This window comes from Apteryx rowi, unplaced genomic scaffold, assembly GCF_003343035.1.
Source record: "Apteryx rowi isolate R43461 unplaced genomic scaffold, aptRow1 scaffold_65, whole genome shotgun sequence".
In the NCBI taxonomy this organism is placed as follows: domain Eukaryota; kingdom Metazoa; phylum Chordata; class Aves; order Apterygiformes; family Apterygidae; genus Apteryx; species Apteryx rowi.
Window position 1 is genome coordinate 1186167 of NW_020450927.1, and position 24804 is coordinate 1210970.

Here is a 24804-nt window from a genome sequence, read left to right on the forward strand (position 1 = left end):
GGTGTAATACTGGAACTGGTTTGCGGACAGTGGTGATTGTTCCATCTGGCACAAGAATAGGCTTAAAAAGGGATTTTGATACATAGTTTAACAGTGCAAATGCAGTCCAGTAATTTGTGTTGCGGCACCAGGGGTGCATCCAGTATCATGTGCAATCCAATCAGGTGGAGATTTCAGAAAAGATTATAAACGCTTTCTTCGTATTGTTTCACAATATGTTTCCCTTGTSTCCCTTTACATTAAGGAAGCTCCTACAACCACTTTAGTCCAAAGTGCCACCACCTAGGGGGTACTCAAGGGTATCTGGTCAACAACAGAGGTTCTTGTCCACAAATGCATATTGCTGGGGTGTCTCCAGTCAGTCTCCCACTTGCTATTGTAGTTAACAGCAAATGTTGGCTATAATTTTAACAAGTGTTAAGTTTTAGACACCCACCCCAGTGTTTGGGTTGAATGCAGGCATTACAAGGAAACTCATTTCCAGCAGCTTGAGCTGCAACCAGTGATAATGCTGGCATATTCCAGAGCGACCCTTGGACTCGCTCGGCTCTGACCTTTGCAATGCAGCATTTAAATATTCATGTTAACCTTCTAGACTGGTACCTGACCCCAGCAAACATGGCTGGAGGGAATGAGGCTGCAGGGCTGCTGAGCACCACAGAGCAGGAGAACAAGACGCAGACTATCTAGGGAGCCTTCTGACTGTGTGTCCAAAGTGCTCCCTATTTGCCACCACATTATACATGCCAGGCCAGGCTGGGATGATCCGCTTCGTTCCCCAGCAGGGCCGTAATGTTCACAGTTACGTGCCAGGCTGGCTTCTGGTAACAGCACGTCTTCCCCTCCCCACCAAAAGCTTCTGCTCTAGTCTAGCCACCACCCTGAGAATTACTGTCCACGCAGCTAGTATCGCCATAAGGAGGACCAAAATATGTATGGTGCCTTCCCATGAAGCTCTCAGCCTCTCTACAATTAGCTCTTGCCAACTTCATGCTGACGTCTTTCTTATCCAAGATTGCACAGGGAGCCACCCATCCCCCTGTTGTTTCTTGGATGAAGAAAGGTTTGGAAACCGATACAAGAGAAATTAGAGCAGGCCAAAGCCAAGTCCCATACCACATCCTTTCACAAAAAATAAAAAAAAAAACGCTGCCTTTCCCAGCAATCTCGCATGTCCTCAGCAATCGTAGACACTGGCAAGTCATCAAGGAATTAGTTGGCTAAATTAGTCAGGGTTCCAAGGGTCAGTAGAGTCGGGTCTGTGATTATATGCTTTTTGGCCATGTTTTAAATGTAATGAGCCTGTTCTGGTAGTCTTATTCTCATGGGTGGAACCACTGAAGCACAAGTCACAGTTCCAGGCCCTCACTTGGTGTGGAGAAATGAGCAGCGTATTACTTTGTGCTGCACTTTTCTGCAGACCAAATTATCAGCTGTGGGCCCAGTATATTACATTTGACTGTAAGCCCTTTAATATGCAGTAATTGCAGGAAGATATTTTAAAATTAATGACTTTTACTACATCGTTTAGAACATTGGTGCTGAGTGATAAGATTGTAAATCATAGACGTTCGAGATGGAAAATACCCCTTAAGTCGTCCAGCCTGTCTGTCGCCCGGGGCAAGGTTGCTCACGACAATATATTCCTCTAATTCTTTGTCAAGTTGTGAATGTCTCCAGTCATTTCACTCAGGTGCCATGTTCTTTGCAAGAATTAATGACATTGCATTGGTGTTAGCTGTTTAATTCATCTGTAAGAGCATCTTAATACATGATTAAGGCAGGGCCTTGTGGACCACAGAGTACATTTCAAAGGCATTTAAGGGAAAAAAAAATCCAGGAAACAACAGTTAAAACAGAGTTGGCTCACAGAAGTGATGCTGAGAGTGTAGCAAGTGATCTAGATGCCCTCAGCAGAAATTTTTTGGACCCAAGCAAAACAGTTTAAGAAAATGTGCCACCTGATTTGCTTGTGAGAACACTGCTGACTTAAGCTCTGGTGGGGTTGGTGGTTGTTTAAGGCTTTTTAAGAAAACAAAGACTGAAAAACAAAACCCCTTTGCACAAACAAGCCTTGTGGCGTTAGCTCGGAGCCAGCAAGATCATTGGAGGAGGTGAACTTAAAAGACACTGAATCATTAAACAAATGAATGAAGGTTTTTGCCTACTGAACAGCAGCAGTTTAAAAAGCACTTGGTATGCTAGCATATATAGAAAAAAAAAAAAGCAGTGAGTAGTGCACTTAAATACATTAAACAAAGGAAACCTCATCCTTTTCTGAGTGTGTGTCCAGTTTCCGCTGTGATACAGTAAGAGAAGGATGACAGAAATGCAAGGGACTTTGAAAGATGAAGACTATAAAAATGTTGTAAGATGTTGATATAAGAGATTGAGAAAACAAGCAGTATTTATCTAGCACTTGGGTATTACTCTTATTCAAGAGCCAGCTATCTTTTGAAATGTAAAGATAGCTAGTTTAGAGACAATAAAAATAAATATCATTGTCAAGTGCATTTCCTGGGGAGGTTATAAAGACAAACAGCAAAGCTTTGTTTCTAAGCCTGTGAGCAATTTTGTGATTGGTAGCACCATTTGGACGCAAAGTCAAAACGCGTTCTTCAGTTTAAGTGAGGTGTCTGCAGGGGTTATAAGCAAAGCCACCCTGGTCGCGTACTGGGGGCAGCGGGGGCACAGGAGGCCGAAGCAGCCCAGCGCCAGTCGCGTGAGCCGGCCTGGCAAGCGCTGTGCTCTGGAAGAGCCGGGAGGAGTCAGGTCCCCAACATCTGGTGTCTAGAGACACTTCTGCAGACACAGAGAGCAGAGAACGCAGTTGCTAAGGAAAGGCATAAGCAGGATTTGAAGGTGTGTCGAGGAGGCTTTTCGTATAATTACCCTGGTTTGTCATCCTCTTCCCTTTGTCCAGGGGAGTTTATCAAGGCTTTGTATGAGTCAGATGAAAACTGTGAAGTGGATCCCAGCAAGTGTTCATCCAGTGAATTAACAGATCATCAGAGCAACCTGAAAATGTGTTGTGAGCTGGCCTTCTGCAAGATTATCAATTCTTACTGGTGAGGCATCTCCCCTCCCCTCTCTCCCCCATAGCTCGTTCGAGTGCAAGGTGCGAATTCCTCTWCTAAAGGTGTGAAACCAGCAGTCGTGCAAGGAAATAGCGTAGACCCATCTACCTTCTGCGACTGCCTTCGTTTCCTTTTCTCACTACCTTATTACCTGGGACGCAATATTGTAGGTGGTATTTCTGCCCAAACCAGGGGAATTCCAGTGGGAGCTTCCACTGAAATACTCTGCAAGGGGACAGATAGCGAGTCGTGACTGAACAAGGAGGGAATAAAGTGAAAAGATAGCTTAGTTTGACCTTGGAATAAAAAGTAGTTTTGATACGTATATACAGCTTTTTTTCAGACCCTTTACATCAGTAAAATCGAACAGGAGATCACATGAAGTAAAATCGGCTGAAAGATTTTTATTAATCTCTGCTGCTGAGTATCGTTGAAAAAACGGCCTTTCTGCTTCAGGGCAAAGCAGATGCAAAGCAGTGAAAGAGCTTAACAAGCAAAATACAAATTTCAGTTATAGAGATGAGTTCAGTTTGCTCCAATTTGTTTTTAATCTCTGAGCACCCTGTTTGCTCCAGAGTAGTGATGGTGGTTTTTAGCCTGTGGATCAGTGTGTCTGAAAACAGCTTCATTTCACATATTTGAACAAGGGATGATTTTACCAGTACTTAAGTATCAGCAGATTAAATGATGATCTAAGAATAAATGCCTAATGACATTTCCTAGCCTAGAGAGGGGGAAAAAAATGGAGCCGATGATGATTTCTCACAGTTAATTATTGCAAGTGATTGGTCACCATTTCAACTTGCTCCATCTCATTGCCCGCACCATTGTATTTCTTGGTTTGCTGTTTTTCAGTGTGTTCCCTCGTGAGCTGAAGGAGGTATTTGCATCTTGGAAGCAGCAGTGCCTGAGCAGGGGCAAGCAGGACATCAGCGAACGCCTGATCAGTGCCTCACTCTTCCTCCGGTTCCTGTGCCCTGCTATCATGTCCCCCAGCCTCTTTAGCCTCATGCAGGAGTATCCTGATGACCGGACATCTCGCACCCTCACACTTATTGCTAAAGTCATTCAGAATCTCGCCAATTTTGCTAAGTAGGTGGTGATGAACCTGAAATCTCTGCCTCTAGGGGTGCAAGTCAAAAAATGTTAGGGTGAAGCAAGGGGAACCCTGCTTGGTGGTCACATTTGCAGGCCGCTGGTTCTCAGGCAAATTGGAGTAGACTTTAGAGAAGGAAGAAATTTCCTGTATCTGAACCCTGTTCCCTTTGGGATACCTCAGGGCTGAGCTAGGTATATTCTCCTTTCCATACACAGGTTTGGACTGTGTTGAATTCAGTAGAGGAACACAGGGGAAAAGCAAGAAGAGAATCATGCATTAGCATGTCAGTGTGTGTGTGTTTGTATGCAATTTCAAAAGAAGAAAGTACTGTTCCCGCCAAGGATCATGGATTTTTTTCCCCTTCCACCTCCAAAGCTCCCAGCTGAATGAAGGCCAAGGAGCTTGTCTTCTGTAGGGGAAGGGCTGCAGAGAAGGTGGAGGAGAGAAAGAAAGTCTGCAGGAGGGAGAGGAGGGAAGAGATGTTATCAAACCCCTTGTTGACATTATGAACAGTAAGCTGCTAGTATTTAAATAAGTCCAAGAAAGCAGGGAATCTCTTAAATTGTCCACTTTTTCCCCTCCCAAACACCTTTTTCAGAAAGGCAAGTCAAAAGTTAACCATTAAGTGTTTACAGACAATTATTTTGWCCTGTGTGTTTTGTGTGGCAGTTATTGACTGGGTTTTCCCTCCCCTTTCTTCCAGGTTTGGTAATAAGGAAGAGTATATGGCCTTCATGAATGACTTTCTGGAACATGAGTGGGGGGGAATGAAGCGTTTTCTCCTCGAGATCTCTAATCCAGATACCATCTCTAACATGCCTGGATTTGAGGGCTACATCGACCTGGGCAGAGAGCTCTCGGTTTTGCATTCCCTCTTGTGGGAGGTTGTGTCCCAGCTTGATAAGGTAAAGCAGGCTGGAGGCCTGGGAGGGTGAATCCTGCGATTGTATCGTAGCAACTGTAAACACTAGGAGACATCAAGGGAGCAGCCGGAGCCGCTTTGGGGAGAAAGTATTCAACAGCTTTGGAGAGGAATGCGTGATAGTGGTATTTCACAATTGTTCTTTCCGCGGCTCCGGCTCGCGGCCCTGCCGGCTCCGGAGGCCCGAAGCCGGGCACGTGAAGTGCTTGGGCTTCATCAGCAGTGCAAACACTTTGCGGGGACTCAAATAAGGCTGGGTGTTAAGCTGCGGAGAGGGCAACACTCGAAAGCAAGCCTGGCGTTCCCTGGGGAGCCAGGCCCCTCGCAGAAGTGAGCTGGGAAAAAGGCGGAGTGTTTGGATGGAAAATGGAAATGTGGGGGTGCCCTTTTTGATGCTAACTGAGGTACTTGGCTGGGCCCTGCCCTGCCCAGCTGGGGTGAAGTAATGTGTTGGCCAGGCAGAACTGTTCTCCTTGAAGGCCTGACCCAAAGCCCACTGAGATTTGCTCATTTCTGTGGTCTTTGGATTAGCTTTTAGTTTAAGAAGGTGCCAGGCAGAAGCCTTGTTCCACTCTGTTGTACCGTGCAACAGAAGGGAGATGCTSTCTGTGCTGGGGTCAGGTGTGTTTTCCAGGAGCCGGCGCTCCTTTCTCGCCGCGGGAGACGCTCATCTCCAGCAATAAGCGTTGTTTCCATTGAGCTATAGAAGAGCAGTTTGGTTTGCTCTTCCCCAGCTACATGGCTTGTAAGACCCCAAATCATTTAAACCTTGTTAACAAACGAAGTTGATAAGACCCAGAGAAGCTGAGATGCGAATCAGTATTTTTTTTTTCTTAAAGTGCTTAGAACTGTTCCATATTTCAGCTTTTCGAGATGCATTATTTTGTTCATATTCCATGTTTTTTTTCTTTTGAAACTGGAGAGCTGAGGTGACTTGCAATGTGCTGCTAATGATTTTTGTTGCTAGTAAGGTCTGCCAAGATAGTGATTTGTTGGATATTTGTTTTCTCACAGCACATTATTAAAAAAAAAAAAAAAAAAAAGACACTGAGCTTGTGCATCAGAGTAAATCTAAATGTCCTTGACTCGGAAGGGTAATGTATATTAATCTTAGTTAATCTTAGCCTGATAACAATTTGTGGTCTTATCTGTTTTCCTCATACATGCACACAGTTTACACTCGAAGTGTCACGGGCAGTAAAATCTTTGCTATAAAGACAGTTCAGCAGCCTCAGAAAAACAGGCAAAGGGAGCACTTAAAAGACCGGCTCCTCCATTTCTGTAAGTTGGGGGAAATCCTTCAGTGCCTTGAACTGTGCCACCTTCCTCCAACTGGTCAGGCCTTCAGGTCAAGGGAGACCCAGTTTCTGCAAGTGCGGAGGGGTTTGGGGGGTTAGCTACTGTGAGCTGCTCTCCAAATGAAAAAATCGTAAATGCCTTGGGCAGCTGGGAGGGGAAGGAACCAGACCTAAACCATTAAAGCACATGTGCTTTGCCCTTTCTGGAGGTTAGATGTATGGATCTATCCTAACAGGCCCTTGGGAGCTGGCGTAGTGGTTTGCTGAAAAGAGAATTAAGGGATAAAGTTACACTGTAATACTGCTTTACTGTGTAGGTAATGACTGGGAAATGATGAGAGAAGTAACCTCAAAGATTTTAATAGACCAGAAGACGTGCTCTAAGAAAGCGTCTGTAAAGAGACCTCTCTCTGGAGTCAAACTGACCGAATACCTGCTTACAGGAAAAATAAGGACATCTTTGAAAAGAAGATGGTCTTTGTAGGGGTTTTTACTTTATCATTAAACCTCCAGCACGTTCACCTCCTTGCTTCGGTCACAAGAGCAAGCGGCACCATGTAGATGATACAACCAGCATTGACCCAAAGAGGGGAAAAATAAAGAATCTGAATGAGCAACCTTCCCCTCAGGGCTGCTTTACGGGCAGCTGCTGCCGTGCTCGGCCTGGCCAACACCAAGCTAAGGCATAATTAAATGTGAAGCTAAGCGTTTAATCCCTACCTGACATGGTAATGTTGAAATGAGGGTCACTGATGTTTTCATGCAGTTATTTTTAAGTAGGGAGGAGCGCCTTAGTTTTTGATAACAATTTGCTACAGAAGATGGCATCAGTGTAGGATGCCAAAACCCAAAGGCTTATGAAATGAAAACCTTCCTTTCCCCATCTCCCCCAACCCTCTCAAATCTCTCATGATCCCCTGAATGCCGCATCCCTTGTCTGTTGGCATGCATTTCTTTTACCACATGACTCCCTTTGCCTGGAAAGTTCCCTCCCACTAGCTGAATCTGTAGTCTTTAAATCCCCTTTAATGAGTAGATACTGTAGTTTTCACTTYGACCTCACCCACCCTGGCCTTAGTTTGCTTTGCATGATAGTTTTGCATTGGAATGGCCACAGTTTGGTTTTGTTGAGCATGATTTTTGTTTTTGGGGGTCAATCCTAATTTCTTTTCTATTTCCTTTTCTTTCCTCAATGTCTGCTGCACCCCGTTTCGTCTCCTCCATCCATCTCGTCGCCGTGGTTACGCTGCTCCGTAACACTGCATTACGGTCCTGGCACACCCGCACACAACCACCCACCCTCCTTCCTTCCACCTCCACCCCTCCGCCTCTGTGCATCGTTATCAAAAACCTGGCGGATGTCGCGGTGCTTGTTGTCCAATTAGGGTGAAAATTCCTTCCTACAGGCGACCGTGGCAAAACTGGGACCTCTGCCTCGTATTCTTGCTGACATCACCAAGTCAATGACCAACCCTACACCCATACAGCAGCAGTTGAGGCGTTTCACCGAGCACAGCTCTAGTCCAAATGTCAGTGGCAGTCTCTCCTCAGGGCTTCAGAAGATATTCGAGGACCCCACTGATGGGTAGGTAACAGCCAGAGCTCGAGGGGAGATGTGGGATAAGGGGTGTGGTTGGGTTCACTTAAGAGCACCCAGGGAGAGTTGAATGCTTCATTGCTTGAACTTTCTGTCTAGGTCACTTGTAGGAGCTGGGGATTTTGGTAGCTATCACAGGGAGGTCAACATCCCAGTAAGAGATGCATGAGCTAGCACTCGAGGCTTTAAGCTTTTGACTTACCCAGAGTCAGACTGGAAGTCAATAACTTTAGCTACCAGTCTCGCTATTTACTGCCAATCTGAGTGAGCAGTTGCATAAAGTCGACTGTAATGTCTCCTTCTGGAGACTGGGCTGCCTTTTTAGTGCTAATGAAAAATCTGTGTTATAAGTGGGACTTGTTATCAAGTGGAATAACAAAGACAGTCCCTTCTCTGTTTGGCATAGCATTTCCCACATTATAGTAGCAATTAATCTGAAGCAAAAAGCTGTAACATGGCAGAAACACCAAAGAACTTGCATACTGTGGCCTCTGCCTAGCTTCTGCGCTCTCAAGTATGAGACTCATTGGAGACAAGACTCAAGTTGGAGACTTGTTTGAGAAGTTTTGACAGTTGGAAACGCCTTCCCTCTGAGTTACCTAGATTTATAAGAGCCTTCACACAGCTCCTGTTGAATTTTCAGACACAATAATATAGAGCTGGCGAAGGGTTAAATGTAATCTGAAATGTTCTGAAGTCTTGCTGGGAAGGGAAATGTCTAAGGGGGGAGAAATTGGTGGGAATGGTTTGCATTTCACCTGTGAAAAATAAATATGAAGCACTTCTTGAATCAAACAATGCTCAAAGATAAGTAGTAATTAAGGAAGAGTGTGTTGCAACTTGAAACACAGAGAGCTCATAAAAGGAAATCTAGTTCCTTGAAGCTTTCAGAGTAAGGAAGTTGGGGGGGGTTAAATGAGGTAGAAAGGCTTCTCTGGAATGGATCTCATGGGGTCTTGGCTGGTTAAAAAATAACCAAATTCCTTTCTATTCCACAGTGACTTGCATAAGCTGAAGTCTCCAACCCAGGAAAATGTAGATGGATATTTTAGGGGCAAGACCTTGCTGTTGGTTCAGCAGGCGTCCACCCAGAGCATGACTTACTCAGATAAGGATGAAAGGGAAAGCCTCTTGCCCAATGGACGTAGCATCTCCCTCATGGACCTCCAGGACCCTCACACGGCTCACAGCGATCACGCTTCTATTATGCACGACGTGCCTTTGCGTTTGGCCGGCAGCCAGCTCTCTATAACACAGGTGGCCAACATCAAACAGCTGTGGGAAACCCAGAGCACGCCCCAGAGTGCTCCCCAGGTGAGAAGGCCTCTGCACCCAGCTTTGAACCAACAGGGCAGTCTCCAGCCTCTGTCRTTCCAGAACCCAGTTTACCATCTCAACAACCCGCCTCCGCCAATGCCAAAGGCCTCCGTGGACTCCAGCCTGGAGAACTTAAGCACTGCCAGCTCCCGGAGCCGAAGCAACAGCGAAGACTTCAAACTCAGTGGACCCAGCAACAGCAGTATGGAGGACTTCACCAAGCGCAGCACGCAGAGCGAGGATTTCTCCCGGCGGCACACGGTGCCGGACAAGCACGTACCTATCGCTCTGCCCCGCCAGAACAGCAGCAGCCAAGCACAGATCCGCAAAATGGACCAAGCCGGGCTGGGTGCCAGGGCCAAGGYGCCGCAGTCGCTGCCGCACAGCGCTTCCTTGCGGAGCACCGGCAGCATGTCGGCAGTGTCGGGGGCCATGGTGCCTGAACCCGTCCAGAATGGGAGCCGGTCCCGGCAGCAATCCTCATCCTCTAGAGAGAGCCCTGTCCCAAAGGTGAGGGCAATTCAGAGGCAGCAGACACAGCAGGTAAGGAAAGTCTTTTCCCAGGCGCTTGCAATGTTCTGCTTGGATATTTAGCTGATTACTGCATTGACCTTCAAAGCTTTCATTTGACTTAAATGTGAGACAAGGAATATGAGTTGAATCAAGAGCAGTGGCTGAAGAAGCCAGTGTCCAGTAGCAAGTACAAGGAATAGTTCTGCTTGTTACCATTACTAGCTTGGCAAGCCTAGCTTGCTGCTTATTTTTGGATGCTTTTGTACTAAACTTTAAAAAAAAAAAAAAAAAAAAAAGCTGTTTTGCATTTACTAAGGTAGCAGCAAGCCTGCTGAAAGAAACAAAACTTGAAAATTTCCCAGAGTGAAAAAAAAGAAAAGAAGCTGTGTTCCAAATGTTCGTTGATTGCCACGTGAGAATGCATTTGCCCTGTGGTGCTCATTTAAAATCATAGCCACCTAAAAACAGACATGAACAAAGACAAAATGCCATGGAATAAACAGCTGCCAAAGTAATAACTAAGTAGAGTTGTCTTAAGTGTAGAGAAAACTGTATTTCACCACGAGACAACAATCTCCTGCTGCCTTCCCCCCCCCCAAAAAAAAATACTGATTTTTTCATTAATCATCCCAAACTATGAATACTGCAAACACTTTCTGGAAAGGAATGTTTATACGTACCAACTCCTCATGCATTTTGATCACTTGCTCATAGGCAGCTCCATGTACTTAATTTTTCTGTAAATCAAGATTTTTCCTGACAGAAAGCCAACATTCCTTTAGCTTAAAAAAAAAAACAAAAAAAGAAAATCCTGTTGTGATTTGCTGTATATGAAAAAGCATTTCTTAAATTAGTTTCATAGTAAAGAGAAAAAAAGATTGTGTAGTGCTTGTGTTACAAGCTTATCAACTGGGCAGGATGAGGCTCTTGAGGGCAACACCTGCGCCATTCCTTGGCATTAAATGTTTGTCTTCTGTAGTCCCTGTGACAGGTAACCACGGGGGTGTTTGATTTACTTCACCTAGTTCTGAAGGGTTATTTTTGGAAACAAACCTTGCGAGCGCCCAGGGAAGCAGAACAGACACTGTTGCAGCTCTGTGCGTGGAGCTGAGACGTGCTGGTGCTGGCCCTGCTTCAGCAAGCTCCTGCTTTCCGCAAGGTCTTCCAGAGAGGACACTGCTCTGCCCACAGGCACRAGTGAGGACTTTGGCTCCAGAAAGYTGCAGCCCCTGAGCTTGAGGCTACACGGCTCAGCTACATCAGCGAGGAGCAGGAGGTTATGGACCTCTTCACTGGCAAAGCCTTCTGGCAAAAGCGCTAGTGAGGACACGGTTATGCAGGGGAAGGGTTTTGGCTGGTAAAGCAAAGCTGGCAGAAGAATGTAGCTGCCGACATGAGCTGAATCTCTGCCGAAGGGTTTACTGGGATCAGTCCCTTGGTGTAGCTTTCCTGGCAAACTCTCCTGAAGGTTACCATCTAAGGAAGGAGAGTCTGGATGATGTCTGGGAACCCAGGAGCAATCAGAGCTTCAAAACTGCTTTGATATCTCAAGTTCATTGAAGTACGGGGAGATCAGAAACACTGAATCGCAAAGCAAAGGCTCTTATGCCAAGTTGGTAGTACCGAAGAAAATAATTGTGTATTATTTGAAGTGCATATGTTTGTGTCTTCCTTTTGAGTGTTTGTTTTTCATCTGGGCACAGAGGGGTTGRTAGATTAAGTATATTGAATACCTCTAAATCTAGCACAGAGATGTTGGGAAGTTTTTAGGCCAATAAAAAAGGATAAATTTGAAAATCAGGCAGCTGCCTTTCTAGTTCTCAGGCCCGTGATGTGAACCTGTGTTTTATGATCTGCCGAGCTGTAGCGTGCGGCTCTGTGCAGTATCTTAGCAAAATTCCCCGTGGAACCGGTACGTTTCCTTCGGGCCTGTTAGGGGAAGCGCCTGGGTGAGTAAACAGCGACGGCTGCCCTTCGAAGGTGTCGGGCTCAGGAGGAGGGCGGCGGAGAGCGTACAGGCGGTCTGTCTCCACAGCCTTTGCGCAAACACCTCACACGGGTGGCTTAAGCCCTTTGTACATTTAAGAGAAATGCTCAGTTAGCTGTTTGCAAACCCCTGACTAGTCTCCTGTTTTGCCTGTTCCATCTTAAATTGCTGGTTACCCGACTGCCCCTGTGTAAATCGGTTACCTTTGCTTGCTTAGCATCAAAGTGATGTCTCGGACCTCCCTCCTCTCCAATTACTTTTTACCTTCAGCTCCATAAATGCCTGCAAGTATGGCTGGCTTCGGGGCAGTCGCCTTCCTCCCTCTGTAGCTGATGTGCGTCTGCTTGTTTTTCCACTCTTGCTTTTCCATGCTAATTGTTTTCTCTGGATTCATTAGAGTACTCGCTCCTGCTTCAGTCGCAGAAATCAATTTGTTCTTTCCTTACCCACACCCTTGAGAAATGTCTCGGTGTGTGCCAAACTGAGTGGCCAAAATTTTTTTGAGGCAAGTTCCTTTGCCTCCTTTTAATTGCAAATTGTGTTGTGGAATTCTCTTTTCTCCTTTTTTCTTCTTTTAAATAAGAGCAGAAGCTTGGCATGTTCTTTCCAGGCATGCTTTGTGGGCGTTATAATTATTAGACTCTGTTCTCTACAAGTCCCATTTGTTTCTGAATATAGAGGCAGGCCCTTTCTTTGCTGGGAGAGGTCAGCTTTTGCCTTCCATTTCCATTTAGTAGGTAGGTGGGAACAGAAGTGTCAGTGTGTTCCTCTGGGAGGGGGGCAAAGAAGGGAATTAATACACGTTCCTAGCAAGCTTCTCTTTTTTTTCCCCCACATTAGAATAACTCATAACCCTTTAGCATCTTAAGTACTTGCCATCCACTTCTGCTTGGTCTCTGTAGAGTTTCTAAGCTTGGCTGCTGAAAATTTGTGGTCCTGCAGCTGCAAGGTTGTTTGGCGAGGTTTGCTGGTGATCAGCCGTCCGTTTGGAGGCTGGCGATGCAGTTTATAGTTGCTCTTCTGCTACCTTATTGCTCTACAACTCCAAGGGACGGTGACGCCGTTCATTGTAGCCCTCCCTAATTCCTCCAGCAATTCCCAGCACCGAAGTAGCTGCCTCTGCGAGGAGCTGGCCGGTGGCAGAGCCACGCACAGCTCATGGTCTCAGGCTGCCTTGTGGCAAATACTGTTGTGAAAAATCCAACTGAAGGAGCTTTGCCAAGCTGTCATATTGCAGCTGAAAGGAGCTCCTCGTCTTTCTGCTGCGAAGACTTCCTTCCAGGCACAGGGCCCCTGCCTCTGCCTCAAGCCGCAGAGTTTTGCTCAGCTCCTTCTCCTCATCTTTGCCTTTATAGCCGTCCTTGCTAAGGCGTCTGCCAGTGCCGGAGCCCTCATCGCTGCTCAGGAGAGCTGAACCGCTCTTGGCAGATCCTCCGGGCAGAACTGGCGTGGGACGTATGTAGCACCCAGCAGCCCTGTCCCCCTGACCAAGAGGAGCCGAAACAGAAGGTGTCAGGATCCCTCACCTGACTCACCTTGAGAAGCTGTTATTCCCCCGTGAAGAGCTCCTCACGGAAACTTGGACTTCAAAATCCCCCTACCACAAAGCACGTTTCCCTTTTGTAAAATATTGAAACAAGGCGGGTGATCTGAAGAGCTGCTTGAGCACAAAAAGGAGCTACAAATAGGGGAAAAGTCAATCTTTCACATTTCTCCAAGAGTTAAGACAGTGTAGCTCTTTCAAGGGGAATTATGCTAATTGCTGTGCTTATAAACTTGCCTTTGTCCGCAAAAACTGCTTGGAATTTCTAGCAAGCCGCGTTCTCCTCAGCCGGACGGAGACTTTCATGTTTCTTCTCTTGCCTTTCTTTTTAGATTCCCTTTAAAACCTCATCAGAGGCTATCTTCTTTAAGTTCCCCTAGTAAGCGCTGCTTGCCCTGGCTTCCTTCTCCAGCCTTGGCTGAGCGTATATGCTACAATAAACCATCTAAATCTGATAGACACCGAAATGATAATGTTACAGCTCTTTGCCACTTTTATGTACCGCTGTGCTGTCTCCTGTCGAAGTCACGCAGCCCAGTACCCCATCGCAAATGCTCTCTGTAGCCCGGCTGACAAAGCTGCTCTCGAGTTAAGCTCCTCAATCCTCCCAAGAAACAAATCTATCTTTCCTGAACAGGCTGTGAGTGACACTTCATTGCTCTATTTTCGGTGTGAGAAAAACCTAAGATTGCAATAGCCTTACTGAAAAGCTGGCAGAAGTGGAAGGTGGATGATGACAGGATTTAGAAATAAGAGCTTTTCCAGAAAGAGAGAAGCTCACCTAGACAAAGAGAAAGAAAAATTTCTCAGGTGTATTGATTTTTAGAGGGGCTCAAATGAGCGCTGTGTGTCCAACGTCCAGTGAGGATGAAGCATCTCTGGAAGAGGGGCTTGGGGGAGGCGTTGAGACTGACAGACCCATGGTCATTTTTCTGCTCTGAATAAATGTGATTTCAGAGCTGATTAGTATGTAATTTCTTTGAAAAATGCTTACAGGTGTCTCTGCTCCAGGTTCACTCGCCTGTGGACTCTGCCACAATGTCACCAGTGGAGAGGACAGCTGCGTGGGTTCTCAATAACGGGCAGTATGAAGAAGTGGAGGAGGACGCAGAGCAGAATCCAGATGAAGTCAAGCATGCTGAAAAGGTAAATTTTATTCTGTATGCAGCAGACTCTCTGGCTTCCAGTGAGCCTTGTCCACCCCTCAGCTGGGTTCAAGATGGCTTTCAGGTGCYGCTGTGCCGGAGTCGAACACAGGTCTTGTTGGCATAGCTTCCCACTGTACGGGCTGTCATATAGTTATCTGTAGTACCATATCCCATACTATAGATTAATCTATTTACAGGCTGTGCCATGTCAAATGGGTGCACACTGACATAGCTGAGAGTTCATACATTACAGGCTGATATTTGGTATTTACTTGCATCATAAGTCATGCTGCCTAAGTGCTCAACTCATTATCTTTTATGACAATATTTTAGCTATAGTATACTGTCATTTTTCTACACTTGCAAAATTTTTTAGTGATCATGAAACCCCATTTAAAAAAATTGATTGTTAACTCAACTGAATATAGTTTGGTATGTGCTAAGTGCTTGTACAAGTCTCTGCAAATGCAATTCAATCTTGATCAGCAATGCATTCAGATTTTGTCTCAGGCTTCACCCAAGGCAAATATCTGTCATCTAGATGGTAGAGTATTTCAGGGTTACGCAGAGATGTCCATCATCTCCTGAGAGGCTTTTTTTTTTTTTAAAGTGTGTTTATTTGCCGAAATAGATGTCATTTTTCCAAATAAAGTTCCGTGTATATGGCTGCTACAGTGATGAGGTYTAATAAGAGGTTTGGTATTTTGAGAGGGCAGGAAGAGAAGAGGAGGAGAACATATGGTGGACAAGAAGTGGGAACACAGAATTTTTAGGAAAGGTGAATGAACCAAAACCAAAGTGGAATGTGCTGAGATTCATTGCACTATTGCAGAAGTGATTATCCAGAGAGACAGTAGGTGGAAGAACGAAACCTCAGCCAAGTAAATTCGCAGACTCTGTGTAGTGAGTGATAAGCTCTGCCTTCAGCCTGGGATAATTGGTTTCATATCTTCATTAGGTCCTGAAAAACGAGTTATTTGGCTCACAATACTGGTCCCTTTCATGAGTTTGGTCACCCCAGGACATCTATTTACAGTTGAGCACTATTAGCAGCTTCTGTCTGGGAACTCCTTGGGTCTGGAGTAACTGGGGATGTTACCAGGCAGGACTGAGGAGCTGTGTCAGAGCTATTTGAGTGCTTAAATTGTGCTGCAGGAAGACATCCTACAGTGTGGGAATAACTTAATGCTCAATGGGAGTCTATATGGTCCTTTGTGGTTGCCCGCAGTTGTCTGCTTGTCATTTCCTTTGCTTCTATCAATTTATTTTTTATGAAAGCAAACAGTGGCTTTCTCTCAACAGCAGCAGAAAATAATAATCTGATCTTTTCCTTTCTCCTTTGCATMTGATTCTTTCCTTCTCTCCTTCCTTCCACATGCAGTATGAACAAGAGATAGCGAAGCTGAAGGAGCGCCTGAAGGTGTCGAGTCGCCGGCTGGAGGAGTATGAGCGGCGCCTCCTGGTGCAGGAGCAGCAAATGCAGAAGCTGCTGATGGAGTACAAGTCCAGGCTGGAAGACAGCGAGGAGAGACTGCGCAGGCAACAAGAGGAGAAGGACAGCCAGATGAAAAGTATCATCAGCAGGTGAGACTTTGCTGGAAAGTTTGCAGACCATGTAGGGCAGGAAGCTCCCCTTTGTTACATGTTTTCTCTGACAGTAAAGAAGGTAGTTATGTGGGCATATTGACATCTCTGGACTGATACTGTTCCTGCCTTGGAGATGAAGAAACTGAGATACAAGTGTTGAGACTTGCCTCAGATTGCCAGGAGAGTGGACAAAAAGATTTAGGAATTTCTAACCCTAGTGTCTGCTATACTCATAACTGGTCTATTTGCTTTGTTTGGAAACTATACTCAAGGGGTAGTTTTACAGAACAATTAGATTTTTGGCAATGCCYACTTTGCGAATAATAAATTCAGCCAATTGGGGATGGCAGAAGGATAGATAAGCTTTCTTGAATGCAGCAGAATTGTCTTCTTGCAGAGAGAGGACAATCAGAGAAGTCAAGGCAACAGTCCCACGGTAGCCGAAACACCCAGGAATAGTATTAAACTGTCCTAATTTCTCTCTGTTTTTGCGCATCAGACTCATGGCAGTTGAAGAGGAGCTGAAGAAGGATCATGCAGAGATGCAAGCTGTCATCGATGCAAAGCAAAAAATTATTGATGCACAGGTAAGGAGCTCAGGATCTCCAGGAGCCAAGTGTTCTGTGCTTAGAACCCGTTGTTTTCCCCTATCCTCCTGCCCCAGCAKTATTATCTAGCTCCCAAGCCAGTACTGGCCCATGGTGTTGCACATGTGACTTGCTGCCTCCTAGAAGAGAATTGGGTTTTTTATACAATAAAGACTACTATCTGACACAAAGCTTTGAAAAAGCTTGACAGCAAATCACGGGACTGGCTGCTTCTCCAAAACCTTTTCTGCTTTAGGAGATCCCAAGTGRTAAAGGAACAGTGGTGCATTGTGTAGACGTTGTTCCAAGTGTGGGCCTGGGAACTCTGGAAAAGCTGTGCTTCATACTGGCGTAGTTTAATTGCCATGTGCATGCATCTCAGCTATGCAAGCTGAAACATGGCTTTGAATGTGCGAGAAAAGAGAATGCTTGCCATGGAGCATTGCCCAATGTAATCTCTCATATGTGGCATTTCACCTCATCTGACTCTCCATGTCAGTCTGGGAGAAACGCCCACTTTGCCACCAACCTGCAGTGCTTGCCTCAGTCAACACAAGTTAGTTGTGGAAAGTGGGACCTGGTGGGTGATGCATGTGAATGTATTGTGTGGGATCGTTTCAGCTTTTCTTCTGTGTCCATGCTGATGCCTGAGAGCGAAGCTTAGACAACAGAACATGAGACTGATTTGATATCTGCCTGCCTGTTATGTTTGTGGGTTTTGCATTTAGGGAGCACCTTTCCTGCTTCTGGGCTTTTTAATAGTTCCAACTGTATAACTTTTAATAAATTATCCTTTAAGAGGATTACATGTTTCAGCAGCAACCCAAGTTATTTCAGAAAGTTGTCTCTCCTTGTGTAGGGTGAAAAAAACAGATGCCTCAGTTGAACATTGTTGAAGATGCTACTGGTGTGTTAGGACACAGACATAAGAGAGCCCAAAAGGCGTACCCTGGCCATTGCTTTGCTGTTGAATGGCCAGCAATACTTGAAATGTTTGAGCTCACACAGAAGCATAGGGAAAATACAAAATAGAGAAAAGATGTATTCTTAAAAGACTGGTGGCACTAGAAACATGCTTTATGGCGGATTTGCCTTCTGACAATCTGCGAACTTCTAAGTTTTGTCTGCTGCCTCTGCCTGTTTTCCCACAGTTATTCTTCAGAAAGGCTGTTTATGAAAGCTGGATTTTTGGATCCATGTCGTCTAATCTGAGCGAATCACTTGTGTACAACAGCGTGGTCCATCTGTTCTCTAACCTTGTAGAATAAGAAGAAAGCTGTACTGGAATTACACCATCTATATTTCCTAGCTATAGTGCAAGACGGTCCRAATGGGCATACCAGTGTAGCTGCCCTTTCTGGATGCAGCTCAAGAAGAAATCCTTTCTGTGAGGACTTGCACTCAAAATCTAGAGTGAGGGGTTGCAGTGCTGGACAATGAACAGGAATGTCAGTTGCTTTAGTTTTTGTCTTTTCTTGGCAGGGAGGTGCAGGGAGAAACAGTACATCAGCCCTTTCGTACAGTCTGATCAAGGACTGTTGCAAGTTTAAAGCTGGAGCAGAAGTTAAATGTACTGGGCCATTTTTCAGAGTTTATCCAAACAGCAGCCTGGTTTTGAGGGATGTGACACCTTTTTCATCCCCCTCAAGAAGGTGAAAGGGGCATTGAACAAATGCACAGAAAGACATAGGAGAGGGGAGGATCTGAGAGACCGTGACTGACTGAGGAACTTGCATCGCTTATCACCTGCAGGGGGAATTGTTGAAAAGACAGTAGCATTGTTTAAAGCAAGGCCATCAGCAAACCTTGACTACTTCAGTGTCGGTCATGGGGAAGGCTTAGAGGTCACTGCCCTTTCATGGCTGTCTAAGTGGAGAAGGAAACGGGTAAAAGATTCAGAACAAACGGTCACAAAAGAGGAGCCCAAGTGTTCACTGGGTTGTGCAGTGATCCTTTTAAATCACACTTGGAACATTTTTTCTTAGTCTGTGAGTCATTCGGCACAGGGATGTATAGTGGCTAGAAAAGGAAAGGTCTTTTTTGTGCGAGATGTATGGAGTGGAGCTGGAACCTGGCTTATCTCACCCGTTTGTTTGAAGATTTAAGCGACTGCCAGGAATAGTGATAACCTGGGCTTCTTGTGCTTAATTACCTCGCCACAAGATGCTTTTCAGGATTTGCTCTTGTGTCTGGTGTTCAGGTGTAGCACGCGCTACTAAACCGTCGCAGGGGGAGAGCCGTGTTCCCAGCACACGTGCTGGCTGCAYGGGCCCGGTGCAGCGCCTCGTGCAAGCCGGGAAGCCCAGGCGGTCTCGAGGCGTCCCAGACTGAGCAGGGGAGGTCTGGCTAAACTCTCCTCGGAGTAGCGGAGCTGCAAAGAGTACTAGCCCAGTTGCTATTGCAAGTGACGTCTCCGCTGTGTTAAATTACAGGTCATAAATGGGGATGAGATAATTCAAACAGGCAAGTAAACCCAATCAGTTCTCTAGCTGAGCAGTACCCAGCCCTGGCCCAGTGCGCTGACCTCCTACCCATTCCAGCTCCTCCTCCTTCCCGTGCCTCATTCGTGTGTGTTAGAAACACCTTTGTTCAGACTGTATTTTTCCTTCGAGTGAGAAGGTGCCTCTACGCACCAAGCTCATTCTTTAAAGATTGATTTTCCAGGTGTGGATTCCCAGCTGTTCTGCAGACTGGTGTAGTGAGCACTCATCGATGCCAGAAAATACCCAGCCTTCCATTTTTAACTCTTTGTAAAACTACATGCTTTGGAAAGATATTTAATTTAAAATATATATATATTCCAGGGAAAACTTAGTCCAAGGAGGAGGAGCTTTAACTTGCTGAGAAACACAGCTCTGCTAAGGCAGTTATTTTTTTGTTTGGTTTGGGTTGTTTTTTTTTCCCCCCAGCATTTATTTCAGCATGGGAGGAAAGGCTAAGGCCTTAACTCCTCCCTTGTCCCTTCTCGCTTACGTTGGCTAGATCGGGCAAAATACTAGGGCAGGCTATAGCCTGCCTTACTGTTGATTTCTCCTGCCTCCTCCTCCTCYCGCTCTGCTATGCAGAGCTTGGTCTCTTCAGGGCCATAATATAAACGGTATTTAAATTCTGCTTTGTTTTTGCACCCTAACATTTACTYGCTGGCAGAAGCCCACTAAGGAAAGCAAACATTACTTGATTACAGATGTACTGCGTAGCTGATGTGCTGGGATCAAAATCTCATGGGGCTGCTGTAGCACTTGCATCTCCTGAGCAGTATGTTTGAACTATCCCTTAATGTTTGTGCCTTCTGTACATCATTTTTCCTTCGTTTTGTTTCTCAAAGGGCTGGACTGGGAAGAGTCCCTGCATGCAGCTTTTTTCACCCAAGTAATAGAAATTAAAGATTTTTCTTCCTCAATGGAAAAAAGCCAATGTGCTGGTGTTATTGAGAGCATGTTTCCCTGTTGCAATGTCTCTTGCGGCTTTGTGTGGCTGCGGTTTTTTTGTTTTGTTTTGTTTTTGCTTTTGTTTTTTGAGGGAAGATGAAAATTGACATTTCTAATTGTACCGCCAACTTTTTGGCTTGACCCGCCAGTGCTGGATCCCACTGCGGGCAGTCTAGCTTTTAGTAGGTTGGCTTTTGTTCTTGGGTGTTTTTTCACCTTTTTGCTTTGTTTTAATAAATTTAGTATACGTCCTTTAGCTTTCTGAGTACTTTTGCTAAAAGTGGAGGCTAGCGTTTTCTGTGCCCGAAGCGTCAAAGCGGGACACAAAGCGAGCCCTCAATTCGGCGGAGCCCGGGAGCCCTCTGAGCTGGAATGGGTCTAGGAGCAGTGCTCAGTGTTTGTTCTTTGTGTTGTCGATGGCATCTCCCCCTCCACCCACACTGCCCTCTCTCCCCTTCACCTCAAATAACCCCTTAGTCTTAGCTTTTGGCTGCTTCTTTTCTATGTTGCTATTGCACCCTCGCTCCTGCTGGCAACTGCAGGCTGCCATTATTTGCTCTTTTTTTTTTAATTTCAAGCATACCATGGGTTTATTCTGAGCACACTCCATCCAATATACAGAGACGATGGCCATTAGATATCACCTGCACTCTTCTCTGCCGAATGAAACTTCCCATCACTTTTTTTCTTTTGCTGCCTGTTTCTGTTTTTCTAACACATTTAAAAAAAAATTGGCTATTGTTATTAACACCCACACCCTTCCCTTCCCTTCCATGGCAAAATATTGCATTTCCATCTGCCTCAGTTGGAGGCTGCCTGGATAAAGCCACTGTGACTAGATCCGTTCACCAACGTAACTTTGACTTACTGTCCCCTTCCCTGGTGCAAAAAGGCCAGAAGGGCCAGACTGGCGTGTGAAAAGCCTCTGGGCGATGTTACCCCAAGAAAACAGAAAGAGGCAGATATCCCATCTTACCGGAGAATGTCAGTAAGGCTGCCTCTGCCTAGAAATCACCTGCAGACACTGTCCCAGCCCCAGGTCCTGGAAGCTCCTGGTGAAGCAGGCTGGTGGGGCAAGGGTATTTCATTTGCAAAGGAGCTCTGACTTTGGGCTACTTGTTGCAGGAGAAGCGGATCGTGTCCCTGGACTCTGCCAACACGCGGCTGATGAGTGCCCTGACGCAAGTGAAGGAGCGCTACAGCATGCAAGTCCGCAATGGCATCTCGCCCACCAATCCCACCAAGCTTTCCATCACGGAGAATGGTGAATTCAAGAACAGCAGCTGCTAATTGGGCAGACGCTGCCGGCCATCTCCCCAGGAGAAGGGCAAGAGGGAGCAGACTTGAGAACCCCCTTTCCCCTCACAGGTTTACATAATGCTGCTAAAGTGGAAAAGAAAGAAGAACTCTGAAAAGTGGGCCTTATTTCCCCACTCAAGGCCAAGAGAATCGGGCTCCCAAGAACAAGTCCTTCCATATCACTGTGTAAATAAAGGCATCTCTTGAGTCATGTACAGAAAATGTTGATGTAATATACCAAAAGGAAGTGAATACTGTAGATTTTTTTAATTATTGCTATTTTTATTATTTTTTTTTTCTCTTGTTAAAAGCACTGCAGTCCTTGGAGGAGGAAGAGGGGAGTGTGAGTGCATGTGTGTTGTGGGTGAGAGAGAGAGAGAGATGAGAAGTGGGTTACCTTAGATAGCAGCTGTATATATCAGGCTGACTGATACAAGTACCTGAGTGGAGTGAAATAGTAGTGAAACGAATTCTATAAAAAGACTCATCTGCTGGTTTTATTCCCCTCTTCCCTAGTTGTTCTTTAACTGAATGCAAACTCAATAGCAAACATTTTAGCAAGAAGATTGGCTCTTGCTGGAATTTGTAGTTACTTTTGGTAGGACTCCGGCAAAAAAAACAATTCAGACTTTTTGAACATTCTGGGTAAAAACTCCGCTTGGAGCAGCAAGCTTGTTTCCTTCCATTTGCACAAAGTCAGGCTTCCCATCAAACAGAGAAAGGGAATCTGCAGTTTTCAAGGTAGGATTCTTTCTTTTTTATGTCAGTTCTAATACAGTTTAAATTTTATGTTTTGAGAATTTACAGACCTGTAAATACTTTTTTTTTCTTTTTTTAATTTCTRTCCAATCCTCACTTTATGCACCATGCAGTAGCACCCTGAATTCATTCTCTGCACTCCATCGGGAACAAGCAGGTTAATGCTCTGGAGAAAGGGCTAGCCAAAGGGTCCCCATGCCCAGCACAGTAGATTTCTGTATGCAAAATTCATTTTTTCTAGATGATTTCTTCATTTTAACTCTGCAACATTCAATTTCACTATTTCAGCCACTGGATTAGCCAGTCTAGTTCTGCTGAAAGATGCTTTCTGCGCCTTTTTTTTTTTTTAAAAAAAGATCTTCCATTTCCACTGAAATTTGTCTTTCTTTGGATACTTTTAAGGATTTTTTTGGGCGTTCTGCACTCACCAATTTTTTTCTTAAGGAGTCGAGACTAAACTTTTCATCTCCAGTTACCTTCAGTTGCATTTCACCGAAGCATACGTACAGGCTATATGTGAATGCATCTGTAATTACAAAGTGACCTTCTTGTGGAAGATACTGACATTCACATACTGTAAAAGATTCACAATAAATGACACAGCATTGTCAATTCTCATGATTTCACCAAACGTCACAATACTTAGCCTGAGGTTTTCTAAAGCCCCAACTTCTTGAGTCAACTAATTGTGAATCTTCACTTTCACGTCATAGTGTACATTTCTAATCCCTTTTTCTTACAGAAGAATTGGGATGATTTGAACTCAGAAATTAAATAAAATCATTTCAACGGCAATTCAATTTTTGAATTACAAGAATACACTAATAACAGCAAGTGTAATTAACCCTTCAAACAAGTTGTGGAAACTGGAGAAGTTGATGTTCTCAAAACTGGACCCAGCCTCCGAAGGCTGCCTTCCTGTGGGGTGCGTTTAGCGAAACAGTCCAGGCTTAGACTGAGAAAGAGCTTGTGAGATGACCACAGGGGTACCAGCATTTCAGGAGGGTCAGAGCTGATGATCTGATTGTTCTTTTGGCCTTAGTTTCTGAATCTCTAAAATTGTATTACAATAAAAATGTGGGGATTTCTAAGCTGATCTCATGACTTCTTGAAACCTGACTCGTGTTGCCGTGAACATGAAGGGTTGGCAATGCCGACGGCCCAAATTCAGTGTCTGTTGTCAAGTTTGTTGTTTGGAAATGATTTAAGCTCACATCTGTAGGCAAATTCAGTTTGTGGTAGAGTGCAGTATGTTAACTGTTCTACCTTGGTTATTGTGAGTTAACGTACTTCAATTAAACATTGTCACACAAGTCTATTACGTTACTAACTATGCATAAATACAGAGACCACATCTCCTGCATTGTAGGATGTATAAGGAAAATGTGTATGAATCTCTTAACAAGGCCTTGGCTGTTAATTTACATCTCGAGGTAGAAGATTTGTCAGCAGTGAGCAGGGATTTATCTGTAATGCTTAGTTCTTTCAGCTCAGTGCTTCTGTCTCACTGCTCGAATGCGGCTTGGTCCTGCAGGCCAGGGAGCGTTCCTGCCTCGTTCTCRGTGTATCGTAGCCAAGTCTGCGCTGTCGTGGACACACCTGGGGTTGCGCACTGCATTTGCTCAGTAGTGACTTATTTTCAATACTTTCCAAATGATGTCTTCCAGCTTTCGGTCCTTGCTGACCTCTGATATTTTCTTCCTCAAACTGTGCCTTTCAGTTCCTTTTCCTTTCCTTCTTCCTTCATGCATCACAGCTGTAGCTGTACATCAAGCCTGGATTAATTTCTGTCTTGTGTGAGTTGCGCTCTCTTACAACAAACACTTGCAACCCCTTTTTGTTGAGTATTTTTGTGCGACTTGCATCTCCCTTTGCTATTTACCGTACTTACACAGCTGCATGACAGGAAATTTCTTCCCCAAAGTAGCCTTTTCAGATGGGCATGTGCATTGCTCATTTATTACACAGTGCAAATGGTATGGGTGTTCTGTGACTGAAACGTGAGAGCAAGTAGTCATTTGAATACATTGGCTGYGGAGGGTTTTTTGCCTCCAGGCTGGAAGAACAAGGCAGTAGCAGAGATGTCATTCTGGTAGCAGTAGTCTAGCATTAATTTGGGAAAYGCATTTCACCAGGGTTCACCAGCTTTCTGGTAATCTATTAAAGATCACTGGCGTAGCTCTAGGGTTAGATGCTGAAGAGTCCAAGGAGTGCACTTCGGTTTCTGCGAAGAAATGCAATAGGGGCAACATTTCAGTCCTCTTTTTTTAGAGAGGAAATAATACCTGCCCCGAGGTTTATATGTTTTGGTGAGCTCTTTAGTGATGTATCATTCTGAATAACGTCCTTTTGCCTATGTATTTCTTAAGCTTGTAGACTGGGAAAAGTTGCTGTTCTAAAAGGGTCTATCAGTACTGCCCTCACAGCTTGTTCCTAGGCTGGTTCRTGTTGCTTGTGTATCCATTTCTACGCTAAAGTGCAAAGAGTGTTTGTCTCTGTTGGTGTATGGAGGAGAAGCTGCCTGTTGACCCAAAACGGGGTGAAGGTCACYGATTCGCAATGTTGCAAGACTAAAATTGATCAGCTGCAGAACAAAACATTGTGCTCCTGAGTTCTGCAGGCAGCTGTCTCTCCCAGTTTGTC

The 24804-nt window shown here is 45.1% G+C and overlaps 1 protein-coding gene and 1 long non-coding RNA gene across 3 annotated transcripts in view; one reads left to right on the forward strand and one right to left on the reverse strand.

Moving 5' to 3' along the window:
* RASAL2 (RAS protein activator like 2) overlaps positions 1–21404 on the forward strand; it is a 116602-nt gene extending 95198 nt beyond the window's left edge. Inside the window, exons 10-18 of the mRNA XM_026084750.1 lie at positions 2924–3068; positions 3933–4169; positions 4880–5081; positions 7782–7981; positions 8992–9853; positions 14365–14499; positions 15883–16085; positions 16588–16675; positions 21229–21404. Of these exons, the coding sequence (XP_025940535.1) occupies positions 2924–3068; positions 3933–4169; positions 4880–5081; positions 7782–7981; positions 8992–9853; positions 14365–14499; positions 15883–16085; positions 16588–16675; positions 21229–21393 (2237 nt within the window). The 3' untranslated portion in view covers positions 21394–21404. The remainder of the gene's footprint in view (positions 1–2923; positions 3069–3932; positions 4170–4879; positions 5082–7781; positions 7982–8991; positions 9854–14364; positions 14500–15882; positions 16086–16587; positions 16676–21228) is intronic.
* Positions 21405–24302: 2898 nt separating this feature from the next.
* Positions 24303–24804, reverse strand: part of LOC112975085 — a 41859-nt gene continuing 41357 nt past the window's right edge. For both annotated transcript variants that reach the window (XR_003256481.1, XR_003256480.1), the window contains one exon: positions 24303–24385. This is a non-coding gene — a long non-coding RNA (uncharacterized LOC112975085). The remainder of the gene's footprint in view (positions 24386–24804) is intronic.